Source organism: Ictalurus furcatus, chromosome 19 (genome assembly GCF_023375685.1).
Source record: "Ictalurus furcatus strain D&B chromosome 19, Billie_1.0, whole genome shotgun sequence".
Classification (NCBI taxonomy): Eukaryota; Metazoa; Chordata; class Actinopteri; order Siluriformes; family Ictaluridae; genus Ictalurus; species Ictalurus furcatus.
The window spans coordinates 8,582,192-8,600,355 of record NC_071273.1 but is presented as its reverse complement, the minus strand read 5'-3'; the positions used below and the strand labels follow the sequence as shown (position 1 = coordinate 8,600,355).

General features: G+C 36.2%; 1 protein-coding gene across 1 annotated transcript in view; it reads left to right on the top strand.

Annotated features, from left to right (window-relative positions):
- LOC128622969 (thyrotropin-releasing hormone-degrading ectoenzyme-like) overlaps nt 1-17,157 on the top strand; it is a 186,841-nt gene extending 169,684 nt beyond the window's left edge. The window contains exons 16-19 of the mRNA XM_053649753.1: nt 3,399-3,566; nt 10,160-10,300; nt 10,488-10,569; nt 15,064-17,157. Coding sequence (XP_053505728.1) covers nt 3,399-3,566; nt 10,160-10,300; nt 10,488-10,569; nt 15,064-15,207 — 535 coding nt within the window. The 3' untranslated portion in view covers nt 15,208-17,157. The remainder of the gene's footprint in view (nt 1-3,398; nt 3,567-10,159; nt 10,301-10,487; nt 10,570-15,063) is intronic.
- Nucleotides 17,158-18,164: the final 1,007 nt, after the last annotated feature.

The window sequence follows — 18,164 nt, the reverse complement described above, 5'->3', positions numbered from 1 at the left end:
GTGATATGATATTTTCGTCTTAAGGCTGTGACCTCCTCCATCCTTTTATAGCTGAGAATAAGTGGTAATACGAGGGATGAGTAGTAAACTGTAATAAAAGATGTATAGCTTTGTCCTTTGGCTTTGTACTGAAGGTGGTGATGAGGAGTGATCACCTAATCACTGCCCTCTGGGTGAGTGAGACTATATAAAGTGTAGTGACACTACATACAGCTAAAGTGAGCCATAAAAAAAAAAATGCTTTGTTTTTAAAGCTGTTAAAAATGACTGTAAATTATTTAAAGATTACTAGAGAAACTAGAGTCTTTTATGTCTCTAGTATTATGACAGCTGATGGCATAATTCAGTTGTTGTCATTATATTATTACTCATCATTCTCATTTACCACATTTGGCTGATGTTTTATACAAAGCAACTTAAACTTGATACATATGATCAGGTACAAGGACCTTGCTTAAGGGCCCAACAGTGACAGCTTGGTTGTCCTGGAATTTGAACTCAGAATGAATGTGCCTTTCATATAATGCACATTATCTCCATATAGTTTACACCTCCAAGATGTTTCTTGAGTAGAAGTGTCAGAGACAAGGACTTTCAATAGCATCTAGATTAACCTTGTTGAAAAACCTGCACGCTTGCCTTGAAGTCGAAAAAATATGAGCTTAGAATGCTGTCAGATATAATATAAAAAGCAAGATACATTTTAAAAATTAAACACATAAAAAGACTAATACAAAGATAGTATTTGCCAGTAAATTGCTGCATGAATAGACCTAATTGTCATTATCATGTTAATCATTGCAAATTTAGTTACATTGAAAGCTATGACTAACACCCTCATTATTCAGCTATAATTATAGCACTTGATGCAGCAAAGTCTTTTATTTTGCATTTTTTAAAATACTTTTATAACACACTGACAGTTAATTGCACACACAAATTAATATAGCCACAAGATATGTATGAACGGGCTGTAGAATAGCTGAATTAATAAAAATAATTCCAGTGTAATTGTTAATTCAATGCAATCTCCTGTAAAAGAAATGTGCCCACAGTTTAAAGGATAAGCTGACTGTGCACTGATCTGCTAGGCCTATAGCTCACTTTAAGTTAATTCATAATTTTATCCATAAAAATTTGCTCTTGAGATTAATCAGAAATGTCAAAAATGTAAAAATGTATATTTAGTAAATAAAAATATATTTAGTATATATATTTTTTAAATAGTTTGTAATAATGATGACTAAGACACATTTCAACATGACATACTGTGGTTACAGCAAACTGGCAAACAGTGGCACTGCACTTAAAACAGCTTCCTCACTCGAGCCCATATCCCGCAAAAACGGGCTTGAGTCCAAAATCAGAACCACTCATAACTGAGACCCACCTCAACATCCAGCCTGCATATGCAACAATTTCAGTATTAAATCCTCACTACATGTGCTAAACTGGACACAGAATATTTCCCTAACAAAATCCATCAGTCTTTGTCAGAATATTACTGTAACTACATAGCATTGAAATTGCTACAGGAACATGTCTTAACTTTTACATGAGGCCAGTCCTCATATGACCTTGAGTTCCTTGAGACCCTTCCTGAAAAATGTAAAATCAGAAAAGCTTTATTTCCTGGTGTGGGAGCACAAACAAAGGTGTAGATCCTTTGACCCATTCAATCCTCCAGAGATATCATGTTTGTTTATCCATGCATTACATGTGCATCCTCCCACAATTGCTGTTTCTAATGGAAACTCCACAGTGAGCTTTCAAGTTCAGTTTCATTCTGCAGCAGTATCCGTATCTAAATTTCCATTTTAGCACAAAATGTTGTCATTGTAGTTTAAACATCATAAATGTTTAAATGAAATTGCACACACCATTGCCGGGCCTGTTTCTCCAGATAGCATGCTGAATGTGATGAATTATGAATTCTCCATATAGCAAATTTAGAATGTATTTTTTTAATTAATTTTTGTGAACAATACAGGCAGATTATTTTTCTGTGCTCTTTAAAAATATATATTACTAGTATTATTATTACTATTTGTATTATCATATATCTTATGGATACTGATAAACCAATTAGTCTCATTAAATTAAAATATAGTATCATTCAGTCAGGTATATCAGGTATACATGTTAAATTTTGCAGTCACTGATTAACCACATTTAAGGATTAATCAAATGAAGCAAATGAATAGGAATTAGTCATTACAGATATTGGAGTAGACTTATTCTGTGTGGTCTAACTTTAATACATTTGCCCAGATTGAAGAATCCAAACCACATAACACTTTTCCTACAGTCCAACTGCCCAGTCTCAGTCCTTGGCATTAGCAGTAATAGCTGATTTTGCCTGTACTTGTTCTGATTATTACCAGAAAAAAAAAAAAAGGAAAAAAAATTAGTTATTCTGTGAGTTGAGACTAAGCTGGAAGTCTCTGTTCTCTACACACTGTAGCATGTAAAGAGGAGATCTTTGATCGTCTTTAGTAATGTATCTCAAATTAATTACATGTACAAATTAAGATGTACATTTAGCGTTGAAATGTATTATAAATATTACTTCCAGTGTGCATTTTAATGCATGTATTGCAAATCGTACTTATACTGAGTAAACATCTCTCTAATAAAGAAAAAATGCTAAAGCAGCAGCCACACCGATTAAATCATGACTCAGGATTTTAGAAGATGATGAAAAATGAGAGCAGTTTGATCCTTCACCTGAAATTAGGCTGAGTCAAGAGGAAGGAGCATAAAATGTGATTTCCAAAAACTTTAGGCCACTGTCTATGAGATGGATGGCAAAATGTAAACTGACATAATGAGCACTAATGGATTAAGATGCTTCAGTTTACATGTATCTATACTATGTAACATGATTTTAGCTAGAGAAAAGCCTAAGCATAGTTGGCAGAATTGGTAATCAGGAGAAGCATGATCTTTCACAGTGGGCCTGATGTTGGGGTTGATATAAATATGATACTTTATTTTATTACTATTGGATCAGCTTGTTTATTGTATAAGACAAAGAGGATAATACCCAGATTTTAGGAGAAATTAACCCTATACCATGGTTAGCTTATACCAGTCTGTTTACTTTGATCTGCTAAACCTCTCTGTGAATCCTCTTCTGTCAAGTTATTGTTTTTAAAAGTTAATATTTTAATATTGTACAAATGTAATAGTGATATAGACAGTAACTATATCAGTAGACTTCATTCATTGCTCAGTTGCTAAATCATTATAATTTCATAATAACTTCATAACTTCTTCAAAATTCTTGTTCTTTTGGTGCCTAAGGTAATTGTACACACCTGGCTCACATGCTATCCATGAAGTTTAGTTATGCAATTAGGTTTGTGTATGCTAACATATGCACCACAACCCTGCAGGATTCCCCCAAATGTGCGGGACATTGTCTACTGCACGGGTGTCTCTCTTATGGATGAAGATGTATGGGAATTTATCTGGATGAAGTTCCACTACTCCATGGCCATCTCAGAGAAGAAGGTCCTGCTGGAGGCCCTAACCTGCAGTGACAATGCTTACTTACTCAACAGGTGATCTAATATGACCAAATTAACAAAGATATGAAGATGCAACATACGTTTGTGGACAGGAGATAAGATACCAACATTTAAAAGCTTCATTGGAATCTGTAATATAAATAAGATGATTTTACAGGCAACACAATAAAATAATATAGATATCATGATAACATGTGATAGTAGCTCAGTGCTACTGAGTGGTTTTGGTTTTGTAAGTCACAGAATTGCCAACAGCAAGGTCAGTCCATAGTGCACTATGGCTGCTGTATAATGGCTGACCCAACACTTTGAACTTATTAGCAGTGAATTTTAAACCAAATACATACCCAGTATTCAGTGCATCATAGAATCTTTGCAAATATTTTTTTTATTATTCTTTTTTCATTTTCTTATCAGCTTAAATGACCTTGCTGGGTATTATGATGGTTGGATGATTTGTACAATTATGAGATTATTCATTTACTCATTCATGAATTTTTCTTCCACTTTTCCTGGTGGTGGGAAAATAAATTCCAGCTTCTTCTGGAGGATCTCTAGGCTTTCCTAAGCCATGTGTAAGATATACAGTAATCTCAACAGCAAGTCCTGGGAATGTTCTTGGGTCTTTGTCCACTGGGATGTGCCTGATACAGCTCTAGCAGGAGTCAACGAGGTTTCTTCTTGATTCAGAGAAGCAGTGGTTCAAGTCTGAGATTCCTGGATTGCCAAGCTTATCACTCTGTCTCAGGGAGAAAGCCTAGCTACCCCGCAGATGGACCGTTCCTTTTTTAGTCACCACCCACAGCTCATGACTATAGCTGAGTACAGGGAATCTAGAATTCTAGATCCACAGAATGTTACAGAGACTTAAATTGCTGTTGCTGACAAAATTCAATTGTCAGTCTCACTCTCTTTTTCCATCACTTGTGAATACCATCCCAAGGCTCTTTAACTCGACAAGGGCAAGCAACAAGGGAGCATCGCAATTTTATCCAGGAGAGACCTGTGGCTTTTGACTTGGCAGTTTTAATAGTAATAGGCTGATTTTCATCCCAGCTGCTTCAAGTGCATTTTGGAGGTCCTCTCTGGATGGTGCCAAAAGAGCATCATATGCAAATATAAAACACCCCCATATAAAACACCTCTTCAAACTTGGGTGCATCTTCTTGTCCTGGAAACCATCTAAATTATGACTTGACACCAAGAATACACATATACAGAGATTGGATTGCATGAAGTAGCAACTCTGATACCCCGTACTCCTGTAGTACTTTCCACAACAAAAAGTGAGGCACATAAGGCTAATCCTTCTCCAAAGGCCCAAAACATGTGTAAACTTGAGTATGATTTTCCTATAACTGCAACAGAGATTTCTGCAGCCCTTCTGGCTCTCCTATACCTCTTAATTGAATCTGAAGTGCCCCCTGTGAACATTACTTGAAATTCCTCTTTCTTCAACTTGACAGCTTCACTCACTGTTGATGTCTTAAGTTTACCTCCATGATAGACACCCATAGCCTTCTGGTCACAGTTTCTTTTACCTGATTCTACGATTGAAGGGTTGAGCATGGCCCATTTAGACTCAAAGTCTGACCTTGCTCATTTCAAGGGAGAGATCTTCTCAGAGATGAGAGTTAAATTCATCTCTCACTGAAGCTTCTGCAAGATGCTCCCAAAAAACCCAGAAGACTTTCCATATTTGCATGCACATTGAAGTCTTCTAATAGCAATATGTAGTCAGAAGGAGCACTATGGAGTCAGTATGAGCACCTGCTCCATCTTCTTCCAGAAGGCTGAATAGTGCAGACTGCTATTTGGTGATTATGCACAGTCAGCATATTCCTTCCTGAGACTCAACTCCAAATAGAGGCAATCTTCTTGTCCACTGGGAAACCCACCAAAGACCTGCCTCCTGTCAGAAGTCCAGAGTAAGAAAGACACCACATCTATAATTAGTCCATACATTGCCAACTCTTTCCTCACCAGTGTAGTGGCATTCCTTGTTATATGAATAAAGCCAGTTTCCATTGTATGATTATGTTGTAAGAATTACTTTTGGTGCCAATACACAGACAGGTGAAAAAAATCTGAATTCATCAAAAACAATCAAAGTCACCTCATTATCAATCAAGCAGTGAGTTCTTAACTAATTTTTCATGTTTGTCAATATTGCCCTTTGCCATCCCATCCAAGGAGAAGTTTGGCTTTGAAGGCTCTGTGAGGTATAGCTTAGATTCATTATGCATTTAGTGTCTGACATCTACTCTCTCTTCATCAAATATGGAATATGTCCAGGGGTTGGGGCTGATTTGATCTTCCACTTCACCTGTGTCTGTTGGCTTTTTCTTTGTGGAGAAAAAGAATGTAGGACTGTGATTACCATGTACTGAATTCAGGAAATTTATATAAGTTTCTTCCCTGGGCCAAAAAAAACAGAACTCCTTCACACACACACACATCTCATCAGGCCTCACTCAATTCAACTCAATTCAATTTATTTATATAGCGTCAAAATATATGACCAGAAGGAGCACTCATGGGTCCCTGTCGAGGATGTTCAGGACACCCTTCTTAAAGCTTCCAACCATTCTTTGACAGCCCAGAAGCAGGAAGGTGTGGACAACTGTCTCTTTAAGGTTCTGTTGCTTCAGGAGTGGCTCTTACAATGGGGGCATCTGTAATAAACTGCTATCATGCTTTTGCTACAGCTCATGAAGGAGATCTTTGTTGTCACATTGCACATTATCAGACTGTACTTCTTCCAGTGCTTTTGCTCTCCCACATGTTTATGTTCTTGCCTACCTCCAAGATATTTTCCTGAAACTGTGTTTTCATTACTTGGTTCCATCCTAGATTTCTAATGCTTACCTATTCTATGTGAGTTTATATTCACACAGGGGTAGTGTGCTACCATAGTTACCATAGTCTTCCTTGCTTATTTCATTGTTTTTGTGTTTAACCATTTATTTTTGTTTTAGTAAACCACTAACGTGTCTGTGTTGTGTCTGATCTACTGTTACCCATGGTGATTACCTCTGGTGGAGGTAATTAGTGATTCATGTTGTGTATGACCTACAGCCAACCATATTTAAAATTATCATCAATGTATGACTGTATCATGTAAAAAGAGGGTGGAATTTTGGAGTCTTGCTATATTTGTCAATAGTATCCTGATGAATGCCAGTAGTATTTCACAGAAGTGTACTTCACACACACACACACACACACACACACACACACACACACACACACACACACAAATCCATTTAAGAATATGCCTTAATGTTTGTTTACACACCATATTTTTGATTTTTTTAGGACTAGTGTTTATGATCAATGTCTGCAACTGTAAATGAATGCAGTCCAAGTGTGTTTAAAATTAACAGAATATGTTATTGTTTTAATGCCTGTGTAAAAAAAAAAACTCAGTTGTAATGTGCAACATGCATACACTGTTCGAAAGAAAGCATTTCTAATTAGCATAAGGCTATACGTTAATAAATGGAATGAAAAATGGTGAGGAGGTGGCAAAGCAGCTGTTTCATTATGCCAAGTATTAGACAGCATTGGAGGGAAAAAACGAGGAAATCTACTAGCTAATTTCAAGTGCAAATGAGAAAGAGAATCATGGCCGTTTTTCATGCAGTGTTAGGATATGACATTGTAATGGCATTACCAGCTCCAGTTATAATGTAGTGCATAGTGAGAAACCTCTAACACAAGGTATGCATAATAGATAAACCTTCAACAAGGTTTGATGTAATTCCAACATTGTGTGAGTTGGGCCAGTTAGGTATTCTTTTTATTTTTTTGTTGCTTGCAACGAGAGTTCAAGGAATGACAAGGAATGACATCTGATGTGTCTTCTGCAGACATGCTAGTTATTTCATGATAATGGACCGAATCAGTGTTGGGTAAGTTACTCAGAAAATTTTATCCACTACAGATTACTAATTGTTACTTTAAAATTGTAATTTGATTATATTACTGATTACTGCATGTAAAAAGTAATCAGATTACTAATTACTTAACTTTCAAGTTATTTTCAAAACCTATCAAACCTACAAAAATACATTACAAATTGAAACTCATAGTTCTTTCAGTAATTTTAGCGTGCATCTATGTGTGACATTATCAGAAAATGTTGGATTTATCATAAAACTTGCCACTTGCCTCGGGTGTTGTCCTTTTTTGTAGAACTACCAGACTGATAAAATATAAAACTTTTCTAACTAGGCTAGTTTGGTGTCGCTAGCCAAGGGGAGGCACAGCTAAGGTATCATTGCATGGGCTTAGCTGCTACAGGGCCATCCAAAATACATTATCTTTCCTTATACTATGCTCATATAATGTTCACGTAAAGTGGAACTCATATAGACATATAAAAAAGGTTTTTATACATATATATATATATATATATATATATATATATATATATATACACACACACATATATATATATGCATTGGCCCGGACCTCAATTTAAAATACCATTAGATACAGTGGAATCATTATAAAGACTCATTATCATTGTGATATCTTAATGAATAATTACACATTAATTGAAACTTTAAATGAGCATACTTGGTGTCCTAATCAACAGGCAAGTATTTTTTATAGGGATTGTTTTCATTGTTGGTTACAGGTAACTGGTCCCCATGGCACTTATTCCAGGCTGAACTGTATTTATACGTCTAGTAAAGGCACTGTAGTTCAAGGGAGAATAACCATGCCATTGAAAAAACAATAAATTTAGACAGTTCAACACAGAGGGCAGACCTTTGTATAATCTTTATCATTGTGGCCAAGCCATAAAGGATACGTCCAGAGTAATTAAAGAGAAAAAATGCGTAATTCTTGTTCTTCTGAAAGCATAAACTAGCATTTAGTATCTTCACTGTCCCACAGTATGGAGTGTTTAATAAAGGCAAGAGTAGAGAAAGCTACTCAGCATCCAAAAAGGCCAGATTATTCACCCTGCCATATAGTTTATACTTCCCATTGCCTGGAAACATTTACTAATCCAGCATCTTGGGTACATATTCACATATATCCAGTGCATCATCTACTGTGTATATGAATCTAAGTAATAAGGTAATCTCTCAGTAGTTGTCAAAGAAAGTAAGCACATTTTTGAAAGAAAGCGTTGCAGTGTGTAACAGTGGAGAAATTCAGCCAACCATATGCCCATGTTGTATTTCTTTTCACACAGCACATTCCCCTGACAGTAATCTACTCCATGTATGTCATTGTAGACTGTAAATTGAATGTGTGTACCTGCCACACAACAGATGGAGTGATGATTATATAGAATCTTGCTTGTTGTTGGCATTGAATAAGAGATTCTCTGTCTTGTAAATCACATTTTAATTTCTCCTGCACAGTAACACTAAAAGTACACTCTGGTATGTTTACTAAAGGCTGAAATATGAACTTGAACAGTGGCTCCTGAGATCAAATGGAAAACAGTAAGTGGAAGAGCACTGACCAATGATGAGGAATCTCTCAAGAGCAGAATGAAAAAAAAAAAATGTATCTAACTGCAATTGGAAAACAGGTCAACTTTAAAGAGTGCTAATCTGCATGTGCAATCTGAAAAACTGTGGCTGTGTTGTGGGTGATTCACAAAGAATAACTGCATAAATGACAGAGGAGGAAATAACATTTGAATGGTGTTTTGTGCATGTGCTAATTGTTCTCAATAGCTGTGGCAGGTTCAGTTCTCGAAGGGATCGCCAGGTTCTTGGGAACACATGGTAGATGAAGGTGCCTTGGGATCTCACCCTTTTGCTAGTGTTCTTTAAGTCCCATAATTATGAGGCCAGGCAGGATGCTGAACTGAAATGGGAACTTTTTGCTAGTGATCACCTCTGCTAAGTGAGTGGGAGAACTGCATGAATTGTCAATAAGCTTGGGGTGAGCTTGGTGAGAAGTGTATGACAGCCATATCTATACACCTATTTAAACTTACACTGGATACACCATGATATGCATGTGTGAGTGCACAAGAAACAATTCAGGTGATTCTTAACAGCCCTGGTGGTTATTTGGTGTTCATAAAACAACTAGCATTTCTTTTGTATTAAAATCTTGGAATTGGTCATAATCAGTGTTCCTGATGTGAATGTGAGACTTAGTAAATCACAAGATGGGTGCTAATTACATTTATTTGCATTAACACCACCTTTTTACACTTTTAGATGGAAACTTCCAACATTGCATATTCATTAAGACAATTATGTAATGTGGCCTACACATTATTTTTGTTATGTGAAAGATGCAGTGCTCTGTAGACCTTTTTAGTAAATCAGCCTGCCACAATGTTTTTGTTTTTTTTGCAGGTGTTTACAGATTGTATGCTTTTACTCGAAGGGAACCTTTAGTGTATCAAAGTCTTAACATCAGAAAAGAATTGCAATGTTGATCTATTTTCTATAGTGAAGCATGCGAGAGGGATAGTGGTGACATTTCGCCTTTCTAAACTAGATAGGAATTATAAAGAGTTCATGTATATCACAGTATGGCCATCACATATTTAAAGCCAATGAAATCTGTTAATATTTACGCAAGTTCGAGAGAAAAAAAATTGGCATCATACTCATATTTGTTTGTTTGTTCTTTTCCAGACTGCTCAACTTGTCTCTAAGCTCAGATCTAGTGCCAGATCAAGATGTGATTGACATCATTATCCATGTGGGCCGCAACCCACATGGACGCCGTTTGGCCTGGAGGTATTTCAGAGAAAATTGGAACATATTAAACTCCAGGTATGCTTCTCAACCAGTATTCAGTTCCATCTATCTGCCTGTCCTGTAAAAATATATGCAGTTTGTGATTGGAATAAGTGTATATCGCTTAATTTAGATTTTTCTGATTGTCTGTGAAGCTCAGAATTAAATATTTTCTGAGCTGTTTGTGAAGCATGTAAAAACCAGTGACTTTCCTCCTGTGCAGGTATGGCGAGGCTTTATTTATGAACTCTAAATTAATCAGCGGTGTGACAGAGTTTCTCAACACAGAGAGTGAACTCAGTGAGGTGAGTTATGAATCTAAGATCACACCTTCACCACTATGACTGACAGACCCAGAGGTCATGCCTTCCTCAACTGTACTAGTATAGATTAATGGGCTCAAGTACATACTGTTTTTCAGACTAATGTTGATGTAACGTTGTGTAAAATTTTCTTTGTGAGAGAAGAAAATAAAATCTTCAGAAACATACAGTGGAGAAAATAAGTATTGAACACGTCAACTTTTTTTTCAGTAAATATATTTCCAATGAGGCTATTCACATGAAATTTTCACCAGACATCAGTATTAACTCAAGAAATCCACACATATAAAGAAATCCAAACATTAAAGTCCATAAATTAAGTGTATGATGTATAATAAAGAGCAGTGACACAGGAAAAAAGTACTGAACACGCTAACTGAAATTTATTTAATACTTAGTGGAGAAGCTTTGTTTTTAATGACAGTTTCAAGATGCTTCCTGTATGAAGAAATTAGTGGGCCGCAGTATTCAGGTGTGATTTTGGCCCATTCTTCTAAACATATTGTCTTTAAATCTTGTTCAATTGGATTCAAGTCATGTGATTGACTGGGCCATTCTAACACCTTGATTTTTTTCTCTGAAACCAATTGAGAGTTTCCTTTGCTGTATGTTTTCGATCGTTGTCCTGCTGGAAGGTCCACCCACATCTCAGCTTCATCATCCTGGTGGATGGCAGCAGATTCTTTTCAAAAATCTCCCGGTAAAGGGCTCCATTCATCGTTCCTTCAATTATATGAAGTCTGCCAGTACCATGCAATGAAAAACAGCCCCACACCATGATGCTTCCACCTCCAAACTTCACTGTTGGTGTAGTGTTTTTAGGGTGATGTGCAGTGCCATTTCTTCTCCAAACATGGTGTGTAGTATGACAGCCAAAAAGTTCAATTTTGCTCTCATCTGACCAGACTACACCCAGTATTTCATAGTCTTGTCCAAATGAGTTGTAGCAAACTTTAAACAAGCTTTGACATGCCTTTTCTTTAGTAATGGAGTCTTGCAGTGTGAGCATGAGCAGTGTCCATTGTGTTCTCTGTGACGATGGCACCTGCTGCATCCAAGTGTTTCTGGAGCTCTTTCCGAGTGGTCCTTGGCTCTTGTGCTATTATTCTGACTATTCTTCTGACTCCCTGGTAAGAAATGTTATGAGGAGCTCCTGTGCGTGGCTGGTGGATGACGGAGTGATGTTGCTTCCACTTGCAGATAATGGCCCCAATGGTGCTTACTAGAAGATTCCGAAATATGCCTGTATCCAATTCCATCAATATGTTTTGCAACAATAAGGTTGCAAAGGTAGGGAGAGTGGGAGCGCTCTTTGCTTTTACCCATCATGAGATATTTCTTGTGTGACACATTGGTAACGAAAAGCCTTTTTATAGACCATCAATTTACTAACCCAGCTGATATTAATTTGAATAGATGGGAGGTATAATTACTTATGGATTTCACCTGGTTCCTTGACTTACCTTGCCTTGGAGAACTGATTTTTCTTGGTGTGTTCAATACATTTATCTGTGTCATTCCATTTTATTACACATAACTTTATTTATGGACTTTAATGTTGTGAATTCTTTATATTTCCGGATTTCTCAAGTTAATACTGATGTCTGGTGAAAATTTCATTTGAATAACCTCATTGGAAATATATTTACTGAAAAAAATGTTGATGCATTCAATACGTATTTCCCCCAGTGTATTTGAACCAACATTGTTTCAACTGTTTTGTCAGCAGTTCTGGCCTTAAATTTATTGTATTTTATTTAAATGCAAGATTTGTCACTGTCACTTTAATATACACCTACAAGTCTTTTCCATCCATCTATGGAACCAGTGAACTGACACAATGATGCAATGTCTCACTGATACTGTTGGTCTAAGCCATTTCCCCTGCAGCCTGCTCAAATTGTAGTCACTTATATAAAAAAAATAATAATAACAATTTTAACAGCAAAATCTGCCACCAATACAGCCACAATTCCCACATTTTCTTAAATAGCCTGTTAGGATGTTATACAGACAAAAAATTAACACAATATGTAACAAGAGTATCCAATGATTTTGCTGTAAGACTTTCATTTAATAATGCTGAAATGTGACAAAAACATTCATAATGACCATACAAGTTGTTTTAATTAATTACATTCAAACTGTTTGGAGACCCCAGCAAAGATATACTGCCTTGTGTACAGCACATGGTTTATGTGGAATGACTGGGAAGTGACAAGGGACTTGGAAAAGAAGGAAATGTTAAACTGAAATCGTATTTGCACAAGCTCCACCCAAAGCGTAGGCACATCATGGCACAGAGGCTCAAGTAGCTATGGGACCACTCAGTATTATGATAACAAAGCAAGCTTTACCTGGCCAATAAACAGTTTCGATGTAAGAGCAATGCCTTGAGAATTTGTATCCTTAAGCTTGCATCTGCAGCTCCACTACAAGAATAAAACAGTGGACAAACCTGAATGTATGTATATATATATATATATATATATATATATATATATATATATATATATAGATAGATAGATAGATAGATAGATAGATATAAAATTATAATTAATAATATAATTTATAATTTATATATATATATATATATATATATATATATATATATATATATACACACACAACCCATATTTACCCATTGTGGACTTTTACACTTTCTCCACATGTTTTTGTGGGTCTCATCCAAGTTCTCAGGTTTCCTCTAGGGTGTATTCTCTCATCTTGCTCCAAGTGTTATGAGGGTTGTTCCTGATCCACTGCAACACTGACCAGGTTAAAGTGGTTGATTACTGAAGCTTGATTAATTCATTCATTCATTCATTCATTCATTAAACAACTAGAAGGTCCATGATTATAAAAAAGTCAGTGATAATATGATCAATTATTATTAGTAATCCAGCATAGTATAATTGATTAGTGACACATGCTTTACTTCTATCAGTACATTTACATGGACAAAAATGATCTGATATTAACTTGATTAAGACAATACTCTGATTAAGAAACTACCATGTAAACAGCGATTATTGATTACCATAATCCGACTAAAGTCAAACTCGAAGTGAACACAAATCGAATTAAGACATGTGGAGTATTCCTGTTTTAGTCGCATTATCAAAGTGCATTATAGACATGTACACACCTTAATCACACTATTAATGTCGTGTGGGTTTTCGCCGCATTTTGCGACAGGACACATACACACACGGCAGTGGTCAAGCGTTTGATGGCAAACAAGAGAGCACGGCTGCATCTGAAACCGCATACTTACCTACTATATAGTAGGCGAAATACATGTATCTAGGCTACTATATAGTAGGTAAGTATGTGGATTCGGACGCAGCCCACGGCTTCAAGCTTTCATAAAATTAAAAATGAAACACCCAAAACTGTATATGGTATCATAACAAATACAACTGTATGTTGACACGTGAAATTCTGGAGGGAACATCTGGAGGGAATATGTGCCATAAATCGATCTATGTTCTATAACATGTAAAACGGGAACATGAAAGGAATATTCTAAAAGCAACTCATGTAAACACCTTAATCAGAATATTGTCTTATTCAGATTAAGGTCAATAATTAGATTACGGCTGTCCATGTAAACATAGTCATAAACATAGTATGATCTTAATATTGACTACGTGAATGTGATTAATGTGTTTACATGTCTGTAATACACCTCGATAATGCAACTAAAACAGGAATACTCCACATGTCTTAATTCGATTTGTGTTTACTTCGAGTATGACCTTAATCGGATTAAGGTAATTTAAAATTGTTGTTTACGTGGTAGTTTCTTAATCAGAGTATTGTCTTAATCAGGTTAATATTGGATTATTGTTGTCCATGTAAACGTGCTGAATGTATTTAAATAAAATTAAATAGGAATCCGGTGAGTAAGTTGTTCAAACATGGAGTGCATATACACTATATGACCAAATGTGTATGGACACTGGACCATCACACCCATATGTGGTTCTTCCCCAAACTGTTGCCACACAGTTGAAAACGCAAAATTGTATCGAATGTATTTGTATGCTGTAGCGGTACAATTTCCCTTCACTGGAACTAAGAGACCCAAACCTGTTCCAGCATGACAACGTCCCTGTACAAAGCGAGCTCCATGAAGACATGGTTTGCTAAGGTTGGAGTGGAAGAACTCGAGTGTCCTGCATAGAGCCCTGACCTCAACCCCACTGAAAACCTTTGGAATGAACTGGAAAGCTGACTGCACTCCAGACCTCTTCACCTAACTTCAGTGATTTTAACATCTATTGGAAATCCTTCCCAGAAGAGTGGAGGTTATTATAACAGCAAGAGGGATCAAATTTAGGAATGGGATGTTCAAAAAATCACATATGGTGTGATTGGTCAGGTGTCTTTCTAGTCATTTTGAAAGGTAATTGATGTTAAACACTGGAGTATATGTAAACTACTTTTTCTACTTTGTTACCTCCTCCACAGCTGAAGGATTTCATCCAGATGAGCAATGGAGAAGCAGTGTCTGCATTCACTCGAGCGTTGGAGATTGTCAAGGCTAATGTGAAATGGCACAACCTTTACAAGGAGCAGTTCTTCCAGTGGCTGAGGAAATCACCCAATGACTAATAATCCACCATGTTCATTATCTGTTAGCATGGAGTCTCTATCAAACATTTATAGACCATTAGCCATGGGAGAAGATAAAAGTACAATAAAATATCATTTTTGGACCCTGATAATCTTTGTTTTTCCTGATAAAGAAAAGACCAGGCAATGGTGGAAATGAACAAGGAAAGGGTCAGATATGTGTTGCTGCCAACATATTTACTGTTAAATATTGCCTGGTGGTGTATATCTTAAGTGGCATTCCTTTTTTCCTTTTCTGAATATTCCTCAAATCTTCAAATCATACTTGTTTCATGCATGAAAACATTTTCCTTCCTCCAATGATCCAATGTTCAGAGTTAGTACCCGAGTCCTGGGACACTCGGGTCAAAATTCAGCATTTTCTGTACTGCACATTGATACTAATCTGAATGTAGATAAGCACAAAATCAGCCAGCCTGACAATCAGTGATTTCAACTGAAGTGGTCCAAAGAAAGGACAAAAGTGGGTGTTTGTTCCCTTTCTTCAAGCCATAGAAAGAAGTACAGCGGAGATCTGGGCAGCAATCCTTATTGGTGTATCGAATGGTTGTGTGTTTCGGATGTATTGTACTTGTTTTCTTCACACAAGGCCTCACCTTGTATATCTAGTGTAAATGCTAAATGGTAAGTAATCACTGTGTCAATATGTTAATATACAATAGTTTCTTACAGAGGAAACAATGAGCAGAAAGGTGTTAGAAATATCTGGAAATCAGAGATTCACAAGTTGTAGTATCCCTGATTATGGCTCACTTGAAAATCACATGCTAACATGATGCATATGTTTACAATGAGCTAAATTTGCAATTAAAATATCAGTTGTATAAACGGATGATACAGACTTACACGTAATTTAAATATAAAATGTGTTTCAAGTTCATCAGTTAAATGTACCATATAGGTGCACAATTGAAAGTGTATAATTACTGACTGTAATTATGTTGCCATAACACAGTTTGTCATCCTGCTTCTACCCTGTTCATCATTGTAAAGATACTGCCACAGGACCATACAGTATATTTACCAGATATTATTTGGGTGGTGAATTCTCAGCACAGCAGTGGCACTAACATGGTAATGCCTGGTGATGATACTAGTGTATCAGATACAATGGTGTGGCTGGGGTATATAAACACTAAAATGTTACTGGTGGGTTGAGATTAGTCCACCAGCCAGAAATTTCCAATCCACAACAAATAAAAGACTAAAATGTATTCTACTTTTCTAGCAATGTCTTCTCAGAGCTTTATGATTTTACAGACTTGGGAGTATTTAGGAAATTATCTGCCTGATGTATTGCTTGTCAGGAAGTATGGCTTTATACAAGGGCAATATACACAATATGAAACTGGAATGATGCTGAACATAAAGTATGTCATTCTTGTACCGACTGGTTTTGGAGGGGGGGAAAAAATAGAATATAAATATTTCATTTAGGAAAAAAAAACTTCCAAATATTCATGAATGCAAATAAAAATAGTGTGTTCTTATTGACTGGAAACAGTAGGGATGATAACACACAGTGTACCCAGTCAGTATCAGGTGTTGTTAAGAGATGACAACACCAACCCACCTACCTACTTAAATAAAGTACCTACCTACCTACCTACCTAAATCAAAATTATGATGATATTTTTACACCTAATTTTTAGAAATTTAAGTTTTAAATAATGTACATTGACCAATATTAAATAATTTTTATTTTAATTGATTGTTGTTTTCCAGACTGCTCAACTTAATGCTAAGCTCTGCCTAAGTGCTGTAATCCATATTGCCATCCATGTCAGATTCAAGCCAGTGTGAAGGATTTTTAACAGGAGGAGGAAGATGCTAAACTCCGGACACACATCTCAATCAGTATTCCCTAGTGTCTGTTTGAATCTGAATCTTTAACAATTGCTTATAAGGTGTTAAGGATGTTCTGCATGCTCGGACTGCAGCTTTCACTTGGAGTTGCCTTGAGAAATGTCCTTCAGTAATACATGTAGAGTTTATAAACATTGTAGTGCATAAAGTTTGTTAATAAACAGGGCATTTCTAACTTCCTTTGTTGTGCAAGTAAAATCACGCTATGACTGTAGAAGGTAGATACTCAACACATATTCCACACATAATAACTGATTTGTGCAACATTTACATTGTTCAAAATAATGTGTTTGTGAGTAAAATTGTACCAAGCCAGTTTCATATGAAGTTTAGCTTGGAAACTGCAAAATGTCTGAGTTACAGCAGCTTAATCTGTGAGCATGGTTCCTACCAAGAGAGCATGCGTATGCACATCGGTGCACAAACAGGGTAAACTAAATTATATGAGTGTATTTGATCCACTAGGACAAAATAACGAATATAATTTTGTTTTGTATAATTTTAATTATTTGATCATTTTTTGTGATGTGATGTGATAGAACATCTGTGAAACCTAAAGTGCTAAATGCCTCATTAGGCTTTTAAGTCTTTTTTTGCTCAACTGTACTAAATAGTAATCTTGAAAATCTATACAATTAGACAATGAAACAAACTTGTAAGTACGTTCATGCATAAATATTTTGATCCATCCAAACTCTAACCTGTTGTATAAAATGTATGAAGGGCAGTGACTGTGTTGTGAATAGTAGAGTCTGACTGTGTTCAGTGAAGCCTGACGTTATTTTCAAGTTTTGACCTATTCAATTCAATTTAATTTTATTTGTATAGCGCTTTTTACAATGGTCATTGTCTCAAAGCAGCTTTATAGAAATATATAAACACAGAATACAGATTTTAAGTGTGTGGATTAATCCCTATTCAGCGAGCCGGTGGCGACGGTGGCGAGGAAAAACTCCCTAAGATGATATGAGGAAGAAAACTTGAGAGGAACCAGACTCAGAAGGGAACCCGTCCTCATCTGGGTAACAACGGATAGTGTAAAAGCAAAGGAAAGTTCATTATGGTTTTTA